The 24,172-nt window shown below is 49.4% G+C and overlaps 1 protein-coding gene and 1 long non-coding RNA gene across 14 annotated transcripts in view; one reads left to right on the top strand and one right to left on the bottom strand.

The window, feature by feature from the left end:
- Positions 1–30: 30 nt before the first annotated feature.
- On the top strand, positions 31–2,033 carry LOC131515911 (uncharacterized). The gene is made up of 2 exons (XR_009263739.1): positions 31–739; positions 957–2,033. It is a non-coding gene; the product is annotated as an uncharacterized LOC131515911 (long non-coding RNA).
- Positions 2,034–9,204: 7,171 nt separating this feature from the next.
- Positions 9,205–24,172, bottom strand: part of ZFAND6 (zinc finger AN1-type containing 6) — a 74,591-nt gene continuing 59,623 nt past the window's right edge. For 9 of the 13 annotated variants that reach the window (XM_058736345.1, XM_058736340.1, XM_058736341.1 and 6 more), the window contains 5 exons: positions 21,971–22,141; positions 20,207–20,315; positions 19,374–19,474; positions 18,720–18,830; positions 17,255–17,905 (listed from right to left, as the gene is read on the bottom strand). In XM_058736345.1, the coding sequence (XP_058592328.1) occupies positions 17,727–17,905; positions 18,720–18,830; positions 19,374–19,474; positions 20,207–20,315; positions 21,971–22,124 (654 nt within the window). In that variant the 5' untranslated portion in view covers positions 22,125–22,141 and the 3' untranslated portion in view covers positions 17,255–17,726. Of the gene's footprint in view, positions 10,131–12,159; positions 12,274–17,254; positions 17,906–18,719; positions 18,831–19,373; positions 19,475–20,206; positions 20,316–21,970; positions 22,142–24,172 lie in introns of those variants that run through there. The other 4 variants (XM_058736337.1, XM_058736338.1, XM_058736349.1 and 1 more) reach the window with 4 other exon arrangements.

The raw sequence follows: 24,172 nt of genomic DNA, 5'->3' as shown, positions 1-24,172 counted from the left end.
AAAAAAAAAAAAACGTTGAAAAAAAAGAATCGGGAGGAGGGACCGCCGCCCCAGTCCTCACACGCCCTTGCGGTTTGCTCGTGCCATTTGCACGTCTGTCCCTTTTCCATCTTTGTGAGCTTCAAACAGAAGCCAAGTCTTCCCTCTTTCCCTGTATGTTTCCCCGGAGCGCTTCTCCGCGTGGCCAGAGAGGTTCCTTCACTACCATCTGAGTGGCCGAGGCGGTTCCCGTGCTGGCACGCCGTTTCCCTTCTCCAGCACCGCTGTCGGAGGGGGACCCCGGGCCGGAGGGTGTGGACGCCAGCTTCAGCCCCTCCGCGGCCAGGGCCCGCGTGAGCCTCTGTGGCGCCAAACTCGGGGCCTCCCTCGGAGGCGAGGCCACCCCTCCGGCCTCCGCACACAGGAGGCCTCTCCCCCATGTGGTTTGCGAGAGCAGCGGGAAGGGGGCTTGAATCTGGTGCGGCTGCCGGCTGCCCAATGGGCAGGAGGCGGACGCTGCCCCCACTGGGATGACACCGGGCGGGGAGCGTCCCCGCAGCACGCAGGAGTCCCATCCGGGTCCTTCCACCCACCCTGCAAATGTCACTGCCCCTTGAATTGCTGGAGTCAGGTTCCCAAGGTGCCTTGGATGGGGAGCTCCTTTGAGGGGACAATGTCACTCGGGTTGGCATAGGACATACGCTCCTCTGAGGACAGAACGTAGAGGTACGCGCCAAGCACAAGGTGTCCTCCCTACAAGGTGGGTGAGAAACTTTGGACCCGAGCCTTCAGGAGAGGAGGCCCTTGCTCTATCCAAGAGCGTAGCCATTATCACAGCCCCCTCTTCTCTCGGGTCCCCGGTGGGCGGGCGCAGAGCCAGGTGACCCAGCCCAGCCGGCGCTGGGTGGGGTGGGGTGGGGGGTTGTGCCGCCCCAAGAGTCTCCTTCCTGCCCTCCTCTGTCTCCGTCTGTCTTCAGGCCGCCGCAGGGTCTCAGGTTCTACCGGATCCCTGTTGTGATGGCACGGTGCCTCGCAGCCCCCTGGGGACTGAAGCCAGACGGAAGCCCCACAGACACTGGCGGCAGGGTGGGCAGAGGGGCCAGTACTCCCCGCTGACCTGCTGAGACGCTGCAGCACACGGAGCTCTCCCCGAGCCCGGCTCCCCTCGGTCCACAGGGCTGCTCGCAAACACCCCCGCCCCTCTTCTCAGAGTCCCCAGGACCAAAGCCTCAAGGTCAGGCCACTTTCTCTCCCCTCGGGTTTCGGGATCAGGAGCTCTCCTGCCACTCTGCCACCTGCCTCCCTGGCCTCGGATCCCCTCCCGCATCCCTCTGTGCCCGACAGGCCAGCGGAGTCCCGAAGCCTCACGTGCACCGTGGCTGGGCTCTCTTTTGAGGGGCGCGGGCCTCCTCGGGGCTCTCCTCCTGCTTGTGCACCGAGAAGCCCAGAGCAGCCCGGGACGCCATCACTGGGCCAGACCATCCATGTCTAACGGTATGTCCCGCGGCGATGGAGGTGTTCTAGATGTGTGCTATCCCATCAGAGCCACCGGAGCATCTGAAGTGTGATCAGCGAGCGACCAACTCGTCTGCATTTGTTATAGCCGCTGAACCAGTATTGACCCATCATTGTCAACCGAAGCCCGTGATTTACGTCATGGTTCTACACTCTGTGTTGTGCGGTTGTGAGTGTGGACAAATCCGTGTCATTGATCCACTGTTACGGTATCATCCAGACGGAGGAGGTTCACCGCCCTACAAATCAGTGCTGCCACGATTCACCCTCCTGTGCTCCACCCGCACCCATAACCACCACTCTGTGTACTGTCACTGTAATTCTGTCTTTTCCAGAAGGTCATACGGTTGCCGTCTTTTTAGACCGGCCTCTTCCAACTTCCCAATTTACAGTGAAGGTACCTCTGTGTCTTTGTGCCTTTGTAGCTCACTTCTTGTAACCGCTGAATGTCGTCCCACGGTGTCGATCCATTCACCTACTGAAAGACATCTGGGTTGCTTCCAATTTGGGGCAGTTATGAATAAAGCTACTGAAACATTCGTGTACGGGTTTCGTGTGAACATACTTTTTAAGTCATGTGGACAAAAACCTAGGAGTGCAATCACTGGCTTGTAGGGTTAAGACTCTCTTTAGAAACCCCCAAACTGTCTTTTAAGAAACTGTCCAACTGTCTTTTTTGTTGTTGTTGTTGTTAAGATTTTATTTCTAGCAACACTCAGCGTGGGGCTCGAACCCACAACCCCGAGAGATCAAGGGTCACACGCTCCATTCACTGAGCCAGCCAGCCAGGTGCCCCTGTCAAACTGTCTTTCAACGTGTCAGTGCCGTGTTGCATCCCCAGCAGAAATGAATGAGAGTTTCTGTTGCTGCACACCGTCCGTAGCATTTGCGGTGTTCTGATTTGGGCTGGTCTCTGCGTACGTAGGCACGCGGTGGTATCTCACTGTCAATGTGCATTTCCCCAGTGACTTAGGACATTGAGTGCCTCTTCATTTGCTTACTTATCGTCGGTAGATCTTCTTTGGTGAGGCGACTCTTCAGATATTTTGCCCATCTTTTAATTGGGTTGTTTCTTATAGTTAAGGTTTAAGAGTTATTTATATATTTTGAATAAAAGTCCTATATCAGATATGTGTTCTGCCAATATTTTCTTCCCCATCTGTGGCTTGCCTTTTCATTCTCTTAACGGGGTCTTCTGCAGAGCAATTTTTAGCTTTGATGAAGTACAACCTATCAATTTTTTCTCTCAGTGTAGCCCAGAGCAGCCCAGGACCCCAGGTTTTATCTAAAAAAATCATCAAACCCAAAGTCATCTAGATTTTCTTTTCTAGAAGTTCTATAGTTTTGCCGTACTGGCTCTTCTGGGCTGTTTGCCTCTCCATCCAACTTCTGAATCACTTTCATCAGTATCCACAAAACAGCTGGCTGAGATTTGGGTTGGGATTGGGTTGAATTTATAAATCAAGTCGGGAAGAAGTGACCATACTAAGTCGTCCTTCAATGAACATGGAATAGTTCTCCAGTTGTTTAGATCTTCTTTGATTTTTCTTCATTAATTTTGTAGTCTTCCTCACAGACATCTTGTACATATTTTGTTAGACTTTTACTAAAGTATTCCATGTTTTTTCAAGCACTAATGGAAAATGGTGTATTAATTTCAAATTTTTTGTTGTTGGTATTTATTATGTCAACTGGCTTTTGTGTATTATCCTCGTAACCCTGCAACCTTGCTATAATCGCTTATTTGTCCCAGGGATGTTATTTTTTAAAGAATTGACAATTTTGATTTATTTTTAAAAAGTATTTAACATTTTAAAAAATGTTTTTATTTTTCAGAAAGAGCTCAAGCAGGGGAGAGGCAGAGAGACGCAGACACAGAATCCAAAGCAGGCTCCAGGCTCTGAGCTGTCAGCACAGAGCCCGACACAGGGCTCAAACTCACAGACTGTGAGATCGTGACCTGAGCCCAAGTCAGATGCTTAACCGGTTGAGCCACCCAGGCGCCCCTGATTAAATTTCTTTTGATAAAGGCCTGTTAGGTGAGTTCTTTCTCCTGTTCTTGTAATTATGCCTTTCAAGGAAGTGGTCCATTTCATCTAAGTTATCACTGTAAGCAGAGTTGTTCACGGTATCCCTTTACTCTTACGATGCCCATGGGAACAGCAGTAGTGGCCTCTCATGTCTCATAGGGCCACGTTTTAATGTTATAGATGTCAGTGGCCTTTTGGGAGGCTGCCCTCTACATGGTTTACCAGGTTTTGTTGGTTAGATTCTATCCGTCTCCTCTCTGCATCCTTGACTTTCCTCCATTCCGCCGAGTCTCTAAATTTCTCTCGTTCTGTGTGTTAATGAAAGACGGAAAACAAGGCCAGGGAGCCAGCCAGTCTTTGAAAAGATACAACTACAGGAGTCCCTCTTTAAATCCCCAAGAATATCTACTTAGATGTTCTAGGCAACCTATGAGAAAAGGGGCCGTCCAGCGATTATCACTTCAGTATAAACCATCTTCACATCAGGAAGAACGTGTCTTCTGAGACTCGAGCTTAGACCACAGGAATAGTTTCAAGATTGCACTCCCCAGTACAAAAGTTAGGGTTCCGGGAAAACTGGGGGAAAGGACACTTTGCTAGATTTGAGTACAGAAATCCCAAATTAGGTATGAAGACCGAACAACAACACAGTTTGTGATTTATGACTTTAATATTTAGGTGTGAAGGTGAAGCCAGAGGACTTTGTGGGAACGGCTTTTTGGTGACAGTTTGGCAAAAACAAAAAACAAACAAAAAAGCAAAAAGCCCGAAATTACAGGGGCCCCTCAGTGGCTCAGTGGGTTAAGCGTCTGACTTCGGCTCAGGTCATGATCTCGCAGTTCATGAGTTCCAGCCCCGTGTCTGGCTCTGTGCTGACGGCTGGGAACCTGGAGCTGCTTCGGATTCTGTGCCTCCCTCTCTCTCTCTCTCTCTGCCCCTCCCCCATCTCTAAAAAAGTAAACATCAAAAAAATTTTTTAAAGAGTGAATTGCAAATTGAATGCTGGGGCTGATTCAATGTCATTTCGTACGTAACCCTTAATTCCACAACGTGCTCATCAAAACAGCTTTAGAGATAACATTTTAACACTTTGGACCTTGGGTACAGAAAACTGGGTTAGTTCTAATCTTTGGTTCATGACCTTTCAGCACTGGTTCACACATGGTCTGCCTTTAGTTACGTCCAATGTTAAGTGTCCTGAATGGACTTCTCAAAAATGTTGGGGGCTTGACCACACGGTACCTGCCTCCTCCCTTGTAAGCATTCCATCCTTACGTTTCTCTTCAGCACTGTCCTTTCTCCTCCTGTAAGTCACATCTACAGGACTCGAAAAGAAGTGTATTTTACTCACCTTTTTATAGGCGAGCATGCTGTATATTTTGAGACCTTTCTGCTCACTACATCTCTCAGGCTTACCATGCCTTCTGTTTGGTTAGTCGGGGGTCACTAGTTTTAATTACTACACAATATTCCACTGGAAGATCGTATCTCATTTTATTCATCCAGTCTTCAATGGGACTTCGGTCGTTTCTAGGTTTTTGCTTTCTGTGACTGGTGCGAGGAACTCTTGACTCCTGTTATCCATGTGCAAGTTTTCCCTCAGTACACACTTAGGGCTGACATTTCTGGATTACAGGATGTGCGAAGTCCAACCCTAAAAGATAACACATCTTCTAAAGGACTGACCCACTTCTGAGTAACACCAGCAGCTTATAAGAAACGATGTGGGATCCCTCCAACCCTAGATACCGTCAGACTATTAAATCTTTGCCAATTGAACGGATGTAAAATGACACCTCACTGATGCCACTCGTGTTGATTTGCACTGTAATTTCTCCCAGTTTGTAACTCAGCTTTTCACTTTGTTTGAAGACACTTTATCATCTATTAGAGCGGGGGTGTCTGGGTGGCTCAGTCGATTAAGCGTCCGACTTTGGCTCAGGTCGTGATCTCACAGCTTGTGAGAGATGTGCTCTCTCTCAAAAATAAACATTAAAGAAATTATCTATTAGTGCATAAAAGACTTCATCTTCCTTTCTTTTTAAAGTGGAAATATAGTTGACATAGGATATTCTGTGAGTTTCCGGTGTGTTTGCCATTGTGATTGGACACTCACATGCATTTAAAAAGCTCATCAGAGTCCGTGTAGTTACAACGTGTCACCATACAGGTGTTACAATACTGACTACGTTCCCGGTGCTGTACTTTCCATCCCTGTGACTTATAACCTGAATTTTGTACGTCTTCATGCTTTTCACGTATTCACCTGCCAGACCACCCCCCAGACCCCCCTGGCAGCCACCAGTCTGTTCTCTGTACTGAAGTCTGTTTGTTTGTTCATTTTTTATTCCACGTGAGTGAAATCATACAATATTTGTCTTTTTTTTTTTTTTTTTTTTTTAATGTTCATTCATTTGAGAGAGCTAGAGTGTGAGCAGGGGAGGGGCAGAGAGAGAGGGAGACACAGAATCCGAAGCAGGCTCCGGGCTCCGAGCTGTCAGCTCAGAGCCTGACATGGGGCACGAAATCATGACCTGAGCCGAAGTCGGACGCTTAACTGAGCCACCCAGGTGCCCAGTGTTTCTTTATTTCACTTCGCAAAATAACCTCTAAGTCCATCCATGTTGTGCAAATGGCAAGAGCTCATTTCTTACGACTGACTACCGTCCCATTGTACATATATACATCCTAATCCGTTCATAGGTCGACGGGACCTTAGGGTGCTTCCGTGTCTTGGCTCTTACAAATAATACTGCAGTGAACAACGAAGCTGCGTTTATCTTGCTGAATTAGCTTGTCTTCCTGAAGTAAACACTCCAAAGTAGAACTGCTGGATCGTATGGTATATTTACTTTTCGTCGAGGGACCTCCACACTGTTCTCCACAGCGGCCGCACCAGTGTGCATTCAACCACCAACCGTGCACGAGGGTTCCCCTTTCTCCGCATCGCCGACACCTGTGTCTCCTGAGTTGTTAATGTTGGCCACTCTGACAGCTGTTGAGGTGGTACCTCGTTGTGGTTTTCATTGGCATTTCCCTGATGACGAGTGACGTTGAGCATCTTTTCATGTGTGTGTTGGCCGTCTGGATGTCTTCTTTGGAGAAGTTTCTACTCAGGTCTTCTGCCTGTTTTTTTTTTTTTTTTTTTTTTAACTCAAGTATTTTTGGGGGGTGTTCAGCTGCACTTCTTTACATATTTTGGATATTGACCCCTTACCATATATGTCATTTGCAAATCTCTTCTCCCATTCAATAGGTTGCCTTTTCATTCTGTCCATGGTTTCTTTCACCATGTGAAAGCTTTTTAGTTTGATGGAGCCCCAGTTGTTTCTTTCTGCTTTTGTCGCCCTGGTTTTCTCGTAGCCGTAGTAGTGTTAACATCCAGGAACGTGGTACCTCCACCTTTGTTCTTCTCAAGACTGATTTGGTTTCTTGGCCTCTCGTGGTTCCTGATTTTACAATCATTTATTCTGATTCTGTGAAAAATGCTATTGGTGTGTTGAAAGGGACGGCATGGAGTCTGTAGACTGCTTCGGGTATTATGGGCATTCTGACGACATTATTTCTTCAAATCCGTGAGCACAGAGGATCTTTCTGTTCGTTACCGGCTTCCATTTTTTTCACCCAGGTCTTCTGTGTACAGGTCTTTCTCCTCCTTGGTTAAATGTATTCCTGGGTGTAAAACACCTCATTTTAATGCCAGATTTGTCAGTAGAACTTTCAGCTCATGCTTCATGTCTCAAGGGCAAAGCAGCAGTTATCTTTACTTTTTTCCCCCAGGTCTTAAAATTTTGTGTTACATTTAAGACATTAACTTCCTATGGCATGGGGTAGGAAATCAACTTTCACCCTTTCCCACAGATACATACCCAGTCATTTCAGCTCCAATTATCAAATTCTTTCCCCAATGTGACGTGCCACCTCTTACGCCGAAGTCCAGTCCACTTGTGCCCTTCTCTGGGCATTCTGGGCTGCTCCACTAGGAAACGTGTACAGCCCTTGGCTCACACCGAGCTCTCTTCGTTAACATAGCTTCATGTGAACAGGTCTTAACATCCGACAGGACAAGTGCCCCCCGCCCTGCCTTTTCTTTTCTGAAACGCTGTAGCCCTTGGCGATCTTTCTCACCTTTTATTTTGAAATTGCTTTAACAAGTTCCATGAGAAAACTTGGTGTGATTTTGACTGGAATATATTTGAATCTATAGGTCCATTTGGGGACACATGACAACTTTCTATTGTCTTCCTAGCTATTAACGTGTGTCTTCCTATTTACTGAGGTCTTAGTTATTGTCTCTTAATAATACTTTAAAAAAAAAAAGGAAAAAAGTTCTGAAGTTTGAAAGAGAGAGGAGAGGAGAGAGAGGGAGGGAGGGAGGGAGGGAGGGAGAGAGAGAGAGAGAGAGAGAGAGAGAGAGAGAGAGAGAGAGAGAGAGAGAGAAAGGAGGGAGAATCCCAAGCAGGTCCTAGACTCTTGGTGCAGAGCCCCACGAGGGGGCTCGAACTCACGGACCGTGAAGTCATGACCTGAGCCGAAATCAAGAGTCGGAGATTTAACTGGCTGAGCCACTGAGGTGCCCCTAGGGTTTTCTTAAAGAGGCCTTCAGTATGTATTGCTAACATCCTAGGTACTTGGTGATGATACTGCCATAAAAGGTATCTTCTGGCTTTCTAGTTATTGCCATAAAGAAATGCACCTGGCTTCTGAGAGGTAATGCCACACCTCGCTACCTAACTACACCCTCGATTTCTAGCACTTTCTCTAGATTCCTTTAGACTTCCTGTAAGAACAAACAGATTAACACGCAAATACCGAGCGTCTCCTCCTTCCTGCTTCCTATGACCGACTCTGTTTTGACTCTACTGGACACAGATCTCCAACTCACCACAGGCAGCCCTGTGTTCTTGACTTTAAAAGGGAATGAGCTTCCTCTTTTTGGAAGATGGCCGCTTTTCATTTCTTTGTTTGGTTTTACACAGAAACCATCAGCTTAAGGAAATTCCTTCCTGGTTCTGACTTACCAAGAGTTTTCATCATGAGTGGGTGTTGAATTCTATTAGGTGCTTAACCTGAATCTGCTGAGCCAGTCAGAACGGTTTTCTCTCTTGAATCTGTTCATGTAGTAAATTGACAGATTACATTTAAATACGTCACATTTACAGATTTTAACGCTAAGCCATCATTACATCCAAAAAGTGGTAGACAAACTTAAACCTAGAAATCTGTATTGTAAAATAGTGCTTTTCATCTGTTTTATGTAGTATTTCATGGGTAAAAACGGCTGGCTGGCAGATAAAGTGTGAAACCCATGGGACAGACGGTCTCTCTCGTCCACAATCCTGTAGCTGCCGTGTTTGATTTAGGCCCTTTCCGCTTCGAATTGGACCAGAAAAAGGAGCTCCTTCCTGACCAGACGCTAACTCGGCGTGACGGGCTGAGGAGCAGAGCTGGAGAATGTGATCTCTGAGCGACTGAAAGCAGTCCTTGGCGTTAAAGAAACGCTGAGGTCCTCCACGCAAAGCGACGGGAGATCACCACTCACCGTGGCAAGATCGGTCGCAAGCGGACGTGACGAGGGCAGCGGCGGCAGCTGCGCGGAGTCAGCGGAGGAGAAACGAAAGCACCACAGGTCAAGGTGAGCCGCCAGCAAGAGTAAGAGAAACGGGAGAACAAGGGAGCGTATGGTTTTCCTTTTTATTTAATCACAGACAGGTGGGGTAAACATAAACACAGCACGATTACTCCAGATCATTCTTCGTATCGTGTACACACCCAGACCGGTGAACGCTACCGAAAGAAGCCTGCGGTCGGCGATGAAACGCACACAGCCGTTCCTTCCCTCGCTCAAACAATTCAGAAACACACAGACGTAGAATCTCATCGGCACACACTCTCCTGTGACAAATGATTCAGACATAAATAGTGGGTGCAAAGAAACTATATGCTAACACAGGTATAACCTTTGTTAATGAAACAACAGAAGCAGCCATAATGATTAAGATACATTCAGTTACTGGTAACTAGTTGTGCCCTAACGGGCGGGCGTTAATCAAAAGAGAAATCGTGCTGCAGAGAAAAGCTCTATATACACACACAACGAGAAAAATAAACTGCAAGTTCAACGCATGCATGTTTAATACTGGGAAAATCACAGCCCTCCGAAAGGTCTCCACGTTTGTTATAAAAGCCCTCTGCGCTCAACTAAAATTAAAATGATCTTAGAAGGATAATACTTGTAAAGTTTACTTAAGTCTTTTCAGCCACAGAAACTGCAATGGAAATAAATGTTCAGAGTCATTTTCAAAACAAAACCAAAAATCTATTCTTCTGGTTGACATGCATGATTAAAAGGTCTGTGCCACGCACACTGCTCTACACTCCCCAGGACTAGGAAAAAAGACCTCAAGTCAACTTTTAGTTTGCAGATGGTCAAAGGAGTTTGTATTCCAGCAGGAGTTCAAATCTTCTGGATCTTTTCGCCGACAACTACCGGGTTTTCTTTTCTGATTTTCTCCGCGGCATCAGCTTTGTAATTGTACGAGCAATTGTGCACGTCTGAGTAACGATGTACACCACAGTACACATGTCCACACCGGCATTCAAACCCTGCAAACGGACCAGTACACATGCGTGAGCGGGAGGGAGGGACTGACTGCGCGGTGCCTTAGCACCGTCAACACTAACAGCATCGGCTACGCAGCGCGGCGTCTAAACAATCACGCTGGGCAGGTGCAGGACCTAGTAACGGTTTCGGTTCAGACTGCACCAGCTGATCGCTTCCTTCCTCGTTCCTACCCTACAAATGCAGGTGCGTAGCACGGCAAATCACAACCGCTGCCCTGCGCTCGGGTCTCCACCTGGGACGTGGCCACAATTACTTCCTACCAAAGTCGGGATCACTGCACCGAATGTAAAACGCTTCTCAAATCCAAATTCTAAGTGTGCAGGAAAGCACACGGTCAGAGGCAACCTTAAAATTTAGTGAAGAAGGTGTAAGGAAACTTCTGGGAGGCCTGGATCCACGCTGGCTTCCGGCGGCAGACCCCTGTGGGGGCAGGGCTCCCGCGGCTCAGCGCGACTAGGAGCAGGGGTGCGAGCAGGAGCAGGGGTGCGTCAGGGCCGCCTCAGCGTGAATCCGCTCGCTGACTAACGCGGGCCCAGTTACCGAGCTTCTCCGAGCCTCAGTTTCTGCATCTGTAACTTTGGAATAAGTTACTGTAGGGACTGGATGGGGGACGTGGTGAGCACTTAACACACGGTAAACGTGCAATAATGCGATTTAATTTTAGGGAAATGCCCACAGGGCTGAAGCCGAAAGAGAGATCTCGAGTGTGGGTGGAGGGCCTTTATAGAAAACCGGTCCTGCTTCTCACAACGGAGCGTTTTGATGTGACGGAGCTGCTGGAAACGGAGCACAGGAATCGACATTTTGAACCCTGACATTTGATGGAAGTTTCCTCTACCACCTTTTTGTTTGTCTGTTTCAGAAACACATTCTGTCCCCTCGTGACAATGAATGGAAAATGAAGCCAACTCTAACGCCAGACCGACAGACCGGACAAGATGAAAATTACTGAGTCTCCACCTTCCCATCACGAAGCCTGAGTGTTTCTGAGACTCAGAAAGACTGTATTTGACACTGAATACGTCTATCTCGAAATGTCTTATTTGTCCGTGCTTGTATTCTCTAAATAAACACATCTGCCCAAGTACGGGCCAGTCTTAAGTGTCTCTGACATCAGATTATAATCCCCTTTCCACTTGGTCTCCAACCTACTCCTTGGCGGGAGAACCCTTCCTAAAAAGCATCCGATTTTATCCGGTCTTGTCAGCTCTGTACGTCAAGTTCTTATGCTACGGAGCACAGAGCACGGCGCCCGGCACGCACACGGCGAGAAATGGTCATTGTTTAGAAGCCGTGACCGCCGTCCACCAGGAAGCACAGTGCACGTCGTGAGCCTGTCCGTGTTTCTGTCTCACCGCGTATCCGACGCCCCCGTTCACACGCTCCGTGCCGCGGCCACACTCCCCATCCGCGGCCCCTGACGAGGCCCCGTTCTTTCCTTCCTCCGACCTTCTGGTCGAGCTGTTCTTTCTGTCTGAAACGCCCCTCCTCCATCAGCTCTGGGTCCCAGCCCTCCTTCAGGGCCCGCCTCAAACGTGCTGCCGTCGTGGTACTTTCCGTGACGGGCTCCTACACCCCCCTCTTCCATTCGGATGAACCGCGGCACCTGTCCGGCTTCCCGCGGTCTGCTGACTGTGCTTCCTGTGCTCCACACCCAAGTGGCATCTCTCTACGTTTTCTCCCTCCCCGAGTAACAGTGCGTCTCACGGCGGGGCCGGCCGAGCTTGGGTCCCCTCCTGTGTGCACTCTCTGGCCCTCGGGGCACCTGGCGCCCGGGCCTGACCCGTCTGACATTCGAAGACTCTGCTGGGATGGACCAGTGAAAGAGCATCTATTCATGTCACTCTCAGGTATAGGATTAAAGCTACGTTAAGAAAACCCAGAAGCGGGAAGGAGTCCAGGGTCAGCTCTCGTGGGAACACGCGTGAACCTCCTGGGGCCGGGACCAGTCGGGCACGCGTTATTGTCAAGGACACCGTGAGGCGGACGCCACTGCTCTTCGGCCCTTACCAGTAAGTCCCACTTTCTTCCTGCACAAGAAACAGCGGTTCTTTTCCTGTTTTGGCTTTTCGAGAGGCTTGCCGCGCTCTCCAGGTGGCTGCTGTGCCGTATCTGATGCTGAAGCTGACAAAACAGGAAGGAGGTTCAGTTTAGTTACGCAGTAACATTCTGACACTGGTGGGTGGCCGTCCCCCTCCCACCCCACCAGTATGCTCCTGGGAGGGCCACTGAGGACTCCGTTAGCCCGGAAAGAGGCTTACACGGAGTTACAAAGCCGATTACACACATGACATGACCCCCATTCCTCAAACGTATGTGTGCGTGTGACGTACGTGTGGATGTGCACACGCAGGAAATCTGGAAGAACGCGTATCAGTATGTTAACACTGACTCAAGATCTAGCACGGCATTCCCTATGTTTTTTAAATTATGTATTTGAAATAAAAGGTGCAAGCACTCACGCACGCACGCACGCACACAAATACTCCCGGGGTATTTTCTACGGGAGTGTGTCAGGAGATGGCCACAGGCCAACTTCTGAATCTTGCTGGGGTCCCAACTATGTAGATTTCTCAGAACAAGGGCAAAAAAAGGCTGAAAGCAAGACCGGGTAGAGCACCATGTTTAAAAGTCTCAGAATGTTTCACATAAAACCTTTAAAATGCTGGCAAGGTCGATGTAGTAGATAGAGTGTTACAAACAGGGTAACAAAATGACGCATTTAGGCAGTGAAGCGAAGGCCGGCTGCACCAAGATTCCAATTCCTGCACCTAAACCCTACCTCACTGAGCCCTCCGGGACGCGGTCACCAGGCAGGGGCGGTCACGTGACCCAGCACACACGCCATCCCGCTCCGAAACAGTGACCCTCCAGGGTCGCTGCGGGGCCAGGCACCTGTGTTCACACCACCCACGGCCGGGACCCAAGGGCCCTTTCCTCGACCTCCTCACACCTGGTCCACCTGCTCTTCTTTCTCAGGAGCAGCTCGAGTATCCCCTCCTCCACCGGAGCCGTCCCACTTCTCCACGAGGCTCACTCATCACCCCTGGCTCCCTGACCAGTCCCACCAAATCCTGGGCCCGCCACGTGTGTGCCTCTCCGGGCCACACTCGACACGGCACGGAACCCACGCCCCGCGATGTGACTCACCCCCAGGACAAAGCCTGGAGGCCCGGCGGCACCCTCCCCCTGCTATGGCCGCCCCGAAGCGCCTGTCTCTCTGAACACACACAGTCTCTGGCCTCTGGTCTCGTCGGCCTCCTTTCCGTGTGGAATGCTTGCCCACGGCCCTCGGGGCCGACTCTCATTGTTAAGCGTCTACCATCAACTCTTCCCCACCCCCTATGCACCGACCTGGATTAGGAAGCTTACCGTGCGCCCCAGTGGTGCTGCCCACACGGTGGGAACCGCCTGTCTGCCTGAACCTGGCTTAGCGGTGCGCTCCTCCAGGGTGGGAGCTTGTCCGGTGAGCTCCTCCAGGGCGGGGGCTCGTCCTTCCCGCTCCTGCTCCCGGTGCCGATCCTCGAGCCCCGACCGCAAGCTGGCGCCGCACGGAGACCCGAACCGCATTCCTGAACTACTGGCCCTCTGTAATCACGTGCCCCGGTTTCCCCAATTACGGGGTCAGCCCACCAAGGAGGGACGGTATTGTATTTCCCGTCTGCACCTCCAGCTCCCGTCCAGTGAGCTACGCGGAGCGGGCACTCAGTCATGTGAGGTCATGAATTCTAACCTCTGTTAACCGTATGACCTCCTATTTTAACAAAACACGACGAAGACCAAACAGCACAAACCAACAAGTGAACACGCACAAATGAACAACTCTGTGATCACACCACCTAGAAATTCTGAAGCCAGATGGGAGACAGTTCTACTAACACGAACGTTTTATTTTGAAACACATTATGGACACATAAAACCTTTTATTATCAATTAACAAACAGCCTCAGGACTCGAGCTCCAGGGGGGCAGGGGGGGAGTGTCGTTTACTTGTTGTATCCCCAGCCCCCGGAACAGTATCAGATAACGTCCCTCTATGTGTAAAGGGCTCAAAAATAGTTTAACTTGCAGTCCAAAAAGAATGTATTTATTGTCTTTGAAATCTGTAAGCCGTAATATCTAACCTGTTCTCCCAAGAAACCGTGATATTCAAATAAACATATAAACAGTGCTTCAGTGGCAGTAACAGCACTACCACAAGAAAACATTTTTTAACAAGACCGTTTTAATTACCGAGGCACAAACTCTGGTATGTGGAAACAGAGACGTGAAAATGCACTCGCCTGCCACACACACGAATGCTGTTGCACGGAAGCGTCTCAAGAAGACATTTCACAGTATGGACCCTGAAGGTCCATCTACAGCAAACGCACAGCCCGTAGAGCTAAGAGTCCACAAGGAATCTAAGAGCTCAGGAGCTGGGGCGAGCATCTGACGCTGATCACTGTCCACTAGATCCCCAGGGGACCAAGGTGACCTTAGCTTACCTCAAACTAGTGGTCGGCAGCTAGAGTTGAAACATTTCACAAATCAATCCGTGGGCAAGAGGATACAGTGTTTGGCGTAAGTCTACGATTCCCAGAGATTCTGTTTCCTTACTTTCTATGAGACTTACGACCAAAGCATGCCTGATCAAACTCATGATTACGTAAAAGGAAACAATCCAGTCTGTTAAAAGGGCCGTACTCACATTGAACCTGAAGCCAAAATAGGAAGTCTGCTCGGAACTGGGCAGTTTTTCGCAATCTGAAATGAGCACCGAAGACAAGAGGGCACCTGCTCATTAAGGGTTAGCGACCGGCAGCTGCCTGCGTCGTATCTGCGCGACCGAAGGTCTACTCGGGCCGCCTGTGCGATGGCATTAAGGCTGTGGAATCAACTTCATTTTTAACAGGAATCTCAACTAGACAAAGTCGATTGGCCAGTGACTTCAAGATGCTTCAAAACCACAGGGCAGGGGCGCCCGGGGGGCTCAGTGGGTTACGCGTCCCACTCCTGATTTCGGCTCGAGTCAAGACCTCACGGTTTGTGGGAGGGAGCCCGGCATCAGGCTCTGTGCTGACAGCACGGAGCCTGCTCGGGGTTCCCTCTCTCGCCCTCTCTCCCTGTCTCCGCTCCTCCCCCTCATTCACACTCATTTTCTCACTCTCAACATAAATAAACTTAAAAGACATTTTAAAAAGCACAGGGCAGGTAAAATTATAGTTCAACTACCCACATGGATGATCACATTCAAGAGAAACATGTATTACGGTTCTAATTCCTCCATATCCTCAACACGTGGACCATCTGTGTATCTTCTCTGGAGAAACGTCTATTCAAATCCTCTCCTTTGCCCTTTAAAAGACTGGTCTTTCTATTGTTGAATGATGACACCTCTTTACACATTCCTATCAGATACAGGATTCACAAATATTCTTAACCATTTTCTGGATTGCCTTTTCGCGCTCCCGACGGCGCTCCATGAAGCACCCGGGTCCTGACTCTGCTGTAGGTCAATGCGCCCGTTTTCCTCCGGTCCCTTGTGCTCTAGGCGTCCCGTCCAAGGAGGCACTGCCTCACCCAAGGCCATGAGGAGTTATGCCTGTTTTCCAGTTTCAGCTCCTACCATTTGGGTCTTTGATGTGTTTTGAGGCAAACGTCTGTAAAAGGGGGAGGAGAGGTCTCATTCTTTCCAGTGTCCCAGCACCACCTGCTGAAGCCCAGGCTTCGCCTACTGGATGGTCTCGGCTCCCTGCGGAAAATGAGCTGCCCGCGAACCGCGGGGTGTACCTCCTGACGCCCGGTGTCACTCCAGGGCCCGACGGTAGTGTCCTCTCGCCTGTCCCGCGGTCTTGGGGCTGCAGCAGGTGGTACGCTTTGAACCCTCCTCTACGTTTTCCAGGACCGTTCGGCATTCTCGCCCCCCCTCTCCAGTCAGAAGAAATCTTTGAGTTTTAAGCGGCGTCACACGGAGTGAGACTGTGCGGTTAGCCCGTTATCCTGTGGGCTTGGGGCACCTCTCCTTTACGACACAAATATGGCTCAGAGAAGTGGGGTGTCGGGTCCACACGCTGTAGTAGAACCTCGGACCCCAATGCCGCTTCTTTTGGGGAAGATCCAGCATCTGAGAGACTCAGGTGAACTGAAGGGGGGGAGGCAATGCTGTGCCGTCAGACAATCAAGGAGGATGGTTTCCTACTTTCCAGGGAAAGTGCACCAAAACGCTTAAAAGAAGTTTTGAAGCTACCTTTTGTGAACTGAAAATCCGACATTCCTAAGTTAGAGACCACGCGAGTGTGGTATCGCCGATCGTTAAAGTAAAAAGAACAATGAAATGAGAAATGCGCTGTAATACGCTAAATACTCATTTAAACGCGAGAAAAATTCTTCAGAGCCACGGGGACAAAATGAAAGCGTACTGCCCACCTGGTGGCAACAAATCGCAATTATCAGCAGAATACCTACAGAGAACAAAGCTGTCTCAAGAACCCTAATCTGAAAACTCCAATGAAGAATGTTAGGAGGGGCGCCTGGGGGGCTCAGTCGGTCGAGCGTCCGACTTCGGCTCAGGTCATGATCTCACCGTTCATGAGTTTGAGCCCCGCGTCCGGCTCTGTGCTGACAGCTGGGAGCCCAGAGCCTGCTTCAGATTCTGTGTCTCCCTCTCTCTCTGCCCCTCCCCCACTCGCACTCGGTCTCTCTCTCTCTCTCAAAAATAAACAAAAAAACATCACGAAAGTCTGGCTTGGGTACACAGCTGCTACTCACGCACCCTCTTCCATCTGGGATTTTCTTCCCATCTAGATAAATTTCCCTGAGGGACACAGAGGGAGGAGACACTTGGCAGGTCACCAAAGCAGAGGAGCCTGCCCTGGCAACGGAGGGCTGCCCCTGGTGACAGGAAGCCACGTCCACCTCCTAATCTAGGAAGCACCACGGCCGTGGGCACAACTCTGGCCCGGAGTCCAGCTCAGACACCGTAGGGCTGGAGTCCAAGACTTCTTCTCTGCGAGTTTTCGTCCATCCACTAAATAGACGGAGAAAAGCGTTCTCTGCATTTACTCCTACCGCCAGGGAAAACACAAGTACCTCGGTGTTAGGAGTGTGCGTGTACTCACGCACGCCTGGCCCCGCTCTCTGCGAGTCTGCTTCATGCCCCTTCACTTTTACGAAAAACCTACGTTAGGACCTGTTTTTGCTAACCAGTAGATACCCAAAGAGAATTTCCGTGTTTATGAAATGGCAATTGCTTCTTTATCCCGTTTTGGTTTACAAAAGGCTTGACAGAAACGCTCTACTTTTGGACAGTGGGGGACACCTGCACTCGGGTACACGTTTCTCATAAAAGAAGACAGTCTTAATTCAACGGGGTGGGCAAGACGTTTTTAAAGTACTGAAAACGAATCCTCTTAAACTCATATGAAAACTTACACCTGGTTCCTCGGAGATCCTGCAACGCTAAGGTAACGAATGCTGAGTTTTTAAAAGGTACTTAGAAGCTGCTACTGGCTTAACCTCCAAGGTCACTGAAATCGTACATGAAAAAAGGAGTCTACAGATTTTCAACACGCCTTACGATTTCTCCTAATGTGGCTTCAAGGCCACCTTTGGTACTCTTGTTGCCAGGGCCACTCAGTGCAGAAAGCCACGCCGTCCTCCACACACGCATGGTGTACGTTCACCACCCTGTCTTCATCCTCGGTGGCCGTGGACACCAACTGCTGCCACGTCTGCCCGCAGCACCCATTTCGCTCACAGTCTACAATACGTGCCACTGCGAGACAGAACATAAGCGAGGTCAGCAGCCTGTGTTCATTTTTCCTTCCTGCGCTCTCAGCAACCCTTGCTTCTCCAAACTCTCTAGTGGTCGGCACCTGGGGGCTGCAATAACCCAGGGCCCAGATGACTTCTCCCTCTGCTGAGTCGTTATCCGACTTGCTCCCCTAATCTCAGCCTCTCACTTTTCAAAGTGCGCCAAGGACTTCCAAGTCTCAGACGTGACACCGATCACACATTTAAAGACCAACGCTCGACCTACAACCTCCAGCCGAGCTCTTCGGTTCTGAAACGGGATCACGCCCCGCGCACACCTGGTCTGGCCGTGCCACCTCTCCCAGCGCCGGTCTGAAGCAGCCCGCCACCGCCACCGCCACCGTCGCAGAACCGAAAGCTTTACCGCCCTGCTCCTATTCCCCGCGTCTCATGCGTAACACTAAATCTCAGGGATTCTTCTCTTTCTGCTTTGAAACCATCCCTCATCTGTGCCCTTCCTTAAGTTTTTCTATTTAACCAAGAAATAAAAGTTATTTATACTTATAATGCTTATGTTGGCCAAATAGTACATATCCTTGCTATAGCAAAATCCACGATGGGCAAAATTATGCCAACATTTATTGGGCATAAACTCAGAGCAAGAGAAATTAGCCAGCTCAACTACATCTGAACTAGAGAGCTTAAACTAACATCGCCAGAAGTTTCTCTCGCTGTCACGTGAGCACGATGTCCCGTGGAGGGGGTCACTGTCAGGGCAGCCTGTCTCTCTGAACCGTGCCGGAGGCAGAGGGACACAATGGTCACCCTGGGCTCACCTTTCCCGAGTGTCCTCCTTCTGTAAAGCCATCGTCCCCGTGCTGGTGGAACAGAACCCATCCAGCGCAGTCTGCTCCCAGCCTCCTGAGCGTCTCCCCTACGATCGCTGCCTACAGAGAAAGCCCTCCCAGATCACCGTGACCCACACAAGGGGGGGCGTGCAGAGTGCGGGCAAGGACACGAGGCACTGAGCAAGATGCCGCAGTGGGTCACCGACGGGACAGGGCCTACTGCCGGTCAAATTCAGTGGTCTCTTCGACGGCCCAGGTCAGAAACAAGAGATTCCTTGTAAGCCAGCAGCCCCAGGTACTTGGAGGGGAACTAGTATTTGGGTTAAACTGGTAAGAATAAGAGTAAGAGAGGACAGGAGAATATAATCCCACTACTCACTCACTCACAACTCTCAACTAAACACATTTACGGCTTTCGACTTTATACTGATGACATAATTACACAGAAGTGGGAAATGGCTCCCAACAGTTCAGTCAATTAAATACCTGAAGACCTAAAACGTTCTGCTCATAAAGAAAAGAAACAGCAAACTATATATTTGAGGCTGGCAATTTAAAAGATAGCGGCACCTCGGACAGGCCCGGCCTGTAACAGCCAGCTGTAGGGTAAAGGACCGAACCCACGCGAGCCCACGTGCAAACCTTGCAGGTCTTCCGTGTCAGGGATTGCTTTGTCCACAGACGTACTGTCCACTTGGGAAGATGCTACAGATTCGGATAAAAGCGACTGATTTGATACAGGGCTAGAAAAGCAAAAATATTGAGATTTTAAAAGTGATTTCTAGGCATGAACAGTACCTAAAATGATGTAGTAAGTATGCGTCCAACATATCTAAGCAGTCGTCACAGCAAGAACAGACACAGAGATCCCTCTTTATAACTTGCGCATTTAGCACAGAGACCATGAAACTGGAGACCGGTCTGGCCTGGAGTTCACGGCTTCAGAACTCAGAGCAGCGGCAAGCGCCCTCCGCGCACGAAGGCACCCCACGGAAACCAGCGCGGAGGTCATGACCGGCTCCGGGGGCCCTGATGCCGCAGTGGGAAGGGCACCGGGTGTCTCCGATCATGAAGCGGAGAAAGAACTAGAGGGTGGAAACCCGGTCCCCGCTTCCTATCAGCAGAGTGAGGACGACGCCAGTAGGTCTGTGCTCCCAGAGCGAGAAGGGAAAGCCGCCCTGCGCACAGTGGGGCCGCGGGGGGCAGGACTGGGCACCTGAATTCACAAGGATGTCAGGGGCGGGAGGACACGGGATGAGCAGAAGCGAAGGAAAAGCCGTCTGAAAAAGAAATGCAAACTGAGAAGACACCTTCCCCACTGCCTCCCAAGGTAAACGTGACTTTCTAACTGCTGTTCTCAGGCCAGCTAACCCCGAAGTCCTGACCCAGTCCTCCCACGGAGACCCGAGCACGTAGAGAGGATACGCTTTGCTCCTCGGCAGCTTTCCCAGCACCGTGCAGACACAGCGTCTCACCTGGGCTGCACGGATGCAGATGTGGAGTCTAGGGGTGACTGCGCGTCAGGGACGCTGCCGTCCGTGCACTGGACCGGGAAAGACTCGGACAGGGTGCCGACAGAAGCCGCTGCAACAGAACCGCGCTTGGTGTCAGTGACCCTGCACTCTGGGCGTCCCCACACCTTCCCTGAGAAACCACCACCCATCTTCCGCAAAACAGCTAGAAATCTTGTTTTACTGAGTATAGAGTATGCTGGTTCGTTGCTTTCCGTTAAAAATGTTTCAGTAATATTCCAATTGGAAAAAAGTTAATTTCAACCAAGAAAAAAACCATATACAAACTGTATATATTAATAAACTACACTCCCGTTTCTCAGGACTCCGTGTCACTTGGATCCTTTAATCCACAAACTCTTCCAAGCACGGCTGTATACGTGGAGGGATTTAGAATCAAAGCTGTAGCAGTTAAAGTGGATAGAAGTCCAGAACTAAAATCTGTGCTCAGCACATGAGGCTACATTTTTCCCCCGTTCTTTTTTTTTTTTAATTTTAATGTTTACTTATTTTCGAGAGAGAGAGAGAAAAAGCACAAGTGGGGGAGGGGCAGAGAGACACGGAGACACAAAATCTGAAACAGGCTCCAGGCTCCGAGCCATCAGCACAGAGCCCGACGCGGGGCTCGAACTCACGAACCACGAGATCATGACCTGAGCCGAAGTCGGCCGCCTAACCGACTGAGCCACCCAGGTGCCCCTCCCACGGTTCTTCATAAAGCAGAAATGTAGATGACAATTTCATGTTAAAAACAATTTCTGGGGCACCAGGATGGCTCAGTGGGTTGACCGTCCGACTCAATCTCGGTCGGCTCGGGTCGTGATCTCATGCATCGTGAGGTTGAGCCCTGTGTCCAACTGTGCGCTGACAGTGCAGAGCCTGCTTCAGACACTCTCTCTCTCTAACAAAAACAAAAAAACCCCAACAATCTATATTCATTTGATCTTAGCCTTGAAAAAATTTAGAGAAATTTTGTTTACATGCTTCCAGCTCTTGGCTTGAACATGAAACGATGATGAGAAAGACCCCCTACAAAACTGTGAACGAAGTAACTGCCTGCACCTCCGTTAACCACAAAACCCCACGCTCAGGCACCGATCCATACAGCCACCCCAGATGACACTATCAACACTCCACCTCCGCAAAGCTCATACTCAGAGTCCTCCCCATCCTTCTGGTAACTACGGACACACACACCCACACCCACACCCCGGAAGAGTCCACGGGCACAGAGGGTGACGCACAAGCACAGTGAGCCAGTGCCGAGCGCCCTGGGTCCTGGCCCCGCGGCTGCCCCTCCGCCTCCTGACGGTGGCGGGCTCTCTCAAGTCAGCCGTGGCCTCCTCGAACCCACTCTCTCTATCTACAGCCATCTCGGCTTCAACGGTCATCCCAGATAAAATAACCCGGGTCCTCATAACCCTCACTCCCTTACATCTTACTTACCTGGACGCATACGTGTACGCGAAGAAGGATGCCTGCATTCTAGCTAAGATAACGGAGCAAGTAAGTAAGAGCAAGCGCGGCAAGCAAGGCTGAACGGATTTATACTAGTTACTTTCGATGGGTGAGGACACCGGTGATGATGACAACACAGAAAGAGGAATTTTCCTGGTCCGAACGCAGGGACGGAGGTGCAGCGTGAGAGCAGAAACGCTATCACGTACGTCGTGTTCTCCCAACGTATCTCGATTATGAACACTGCTGCGTGTGAACAGGATTACTTACCAGGTGGGCTGATTCTACCATTACTACTATTCTGTCTCTGGAGATGTTCTTTATAGCACACTGAACACATGCCATTTGTGCGAGGGTTTCCATAAAATCCGCAGCCAGTAGAACAAAGCATAGGCACTTGGCTGTGATTAGTTTCTTGAGCCATGTTTCTCTGTTGCACACCTGAAATGTACACAGAATTCGTAAGGAACGCAGACGCACACTGCAGTCGTATATTATCCAAATCTGCTTTATATGATAAAAAAAAAAAACCCCACATATACTCCCCCCTAAATCTTTCCGTACACCTGTCCCAAGACCTAGGGCTAAGTTAGGAAAAAAAGTAAAGACGAGAACGATACGAACAACTTTTATCTCCAGCCCTCTACACAAGAAGGTCCGTACTGGCTCAGAAACAGTAAAGAACTCTTGGGCACGGTATCTGTTCTGAAGACTCCACACCATCAGAACGTTAATGAAAACCCTTGAGGACTAGTTCAGTTAGACTCCTAATAAGAAATACACATTACACGTTTTGCCTCATGTTATACGATTAATTTCTTTCTTTTTTTTTTTTTTAAATTTTTTTTTTTTTCAACGTTTTTTATTTATTTTTGGGACAGAGAGAGACAGAGCATGAACGGGGAAGGGGCAGAGAGAGAGGGAGACACACAGAATTGGAAACAGGCTCCAGGCTCCGAGCCATCAGCCCAGAGCCTGACGCGGGGCTCGAACTCACGGACCGCGAGATCGTGACCTGGCTGAAGTCGGACGCTTAACCGACTGCGCCACCCAGGCGCCCCAATATACGATTAATTTCTAAGCATTTACACCTTTGCTCAAAGTTTATGTTTTAACTTGTATAATTTATTCTGTCTGAAAAGCACTTTACAGAATGCCAGTGCTGGTGAAGGTAGGAAGAAACGGGCAGAGTGCTGCTGATGGGAGGAGCCAGCTCAATCTTTCTGGCAAACAACTGAGCGATTCACGGGCAGGAGCTTAAACCGCGCCCTCCGAAACAGTCACTCTCCTACAGGGTCTTTGACAGAGTAACTGGGGCACGATCAGAAAAAAGACCAAGGAGTAACATATGAGGGATGTGCTTCGCAGCACATTTGTAACGTTGATAAACTTGAAATAAATGCCCAATATCAGAGTGAGTTTTTTTCAAAAGTTCTGTGTCATTAAGACATTTTAGAATACTTTTTGATGGAGGAGAATGCTGGGAACAAACGAAAAGGCACAATATGAAATGTATATATGGTTTGTTGCCAATTAGGACAAATCCATTAATCACTGAGGAGGACAGGAAAGAATGCATCCAAGGACGGCAAGGCTAACGGTGTTTTCGGATTTGTACATTTTTTGAACTTTTAAAATCCTCTTAAATGAAGGTACAACTTGCCTAACTGGGGCAAAATACACATACGTTTTTTAAGTATTTTAGATGAAAAACTACCAGGACAGAGGGCCTGTCTGGAGCACATGAGAAGGAGTCATCAATCACAGCAGACGCAAGGCCCCAGGCGCCCTTCTCCCAGACGGCAGGAATAGGGGATTCCTGGCACGAAGAGCATGACAGAAGGTAGTAATGGGCTATTAAAAAAAAAGAAAAAAACTCTCCCAAATGACCGAAGGTTACTCCAAAGTGGATGTGTTTAAAGACGAGTCTGTGCAAAGACCCTGAGGGATAAGAACTACCAGAGGAGGACAAGGCTCTGTCACTAATCTTGACTGATTCCTCCTCCACACATTCAATGTTTACCATTAACAGATTTTCTTCTTCCCCTAAATTGTTGGAAAAGACTGTTGGGGCGGGAGGTGGGGAGCGAGGGGTGGGCGCACTTAATGCAAACTTCACAGCCAAGAGCAGTAAGGCATACGACAGGAGTACAGAACAAAGTAGCAGGTTTAGCGTTTGTCTTTAAAAAGAACTGTCGCAAAACCACTGAGGCCATTTAGAAGGTAAGCCTGGGAATACAATTTGGGATTCTGGCAAACACCCTTCTGACTCACTTCAGAATCCAATCTTGGCCGTTCTGCTCTCTGTATAGCCTACTCTGGGTACTTCTATAAGTACACATATCAAATTTAAAAATACATAGCAAAGACGGGATAGAAAGATATGCCGAAGATGGGCTAGGTCAAACGTTTTGAGATTTTTGGCCTGTGTTCCCGAGGGACAGTGTGTTTGTCCGGTTTCGGTATCAGGGT

This window comes from Neofelis nebulosa, chromosome 7 (genome assembly GCF_028018385.1).
Source record: "Neofelis nebulosa isolate mNeoNeb1 chromosome 7, mNeoNeb1.pri, whole genome shotgun sequence".
NCBI lineage: Eukaryota > Metazoa > Chordata > Mammalia > Carnivora > Felidae > Neofelis > Neofelis nebulosa.
Note: the sequence above shows the minus strand (reverse complement) of the source record. Positions and strands in the feature narration are given on the sequence as shown.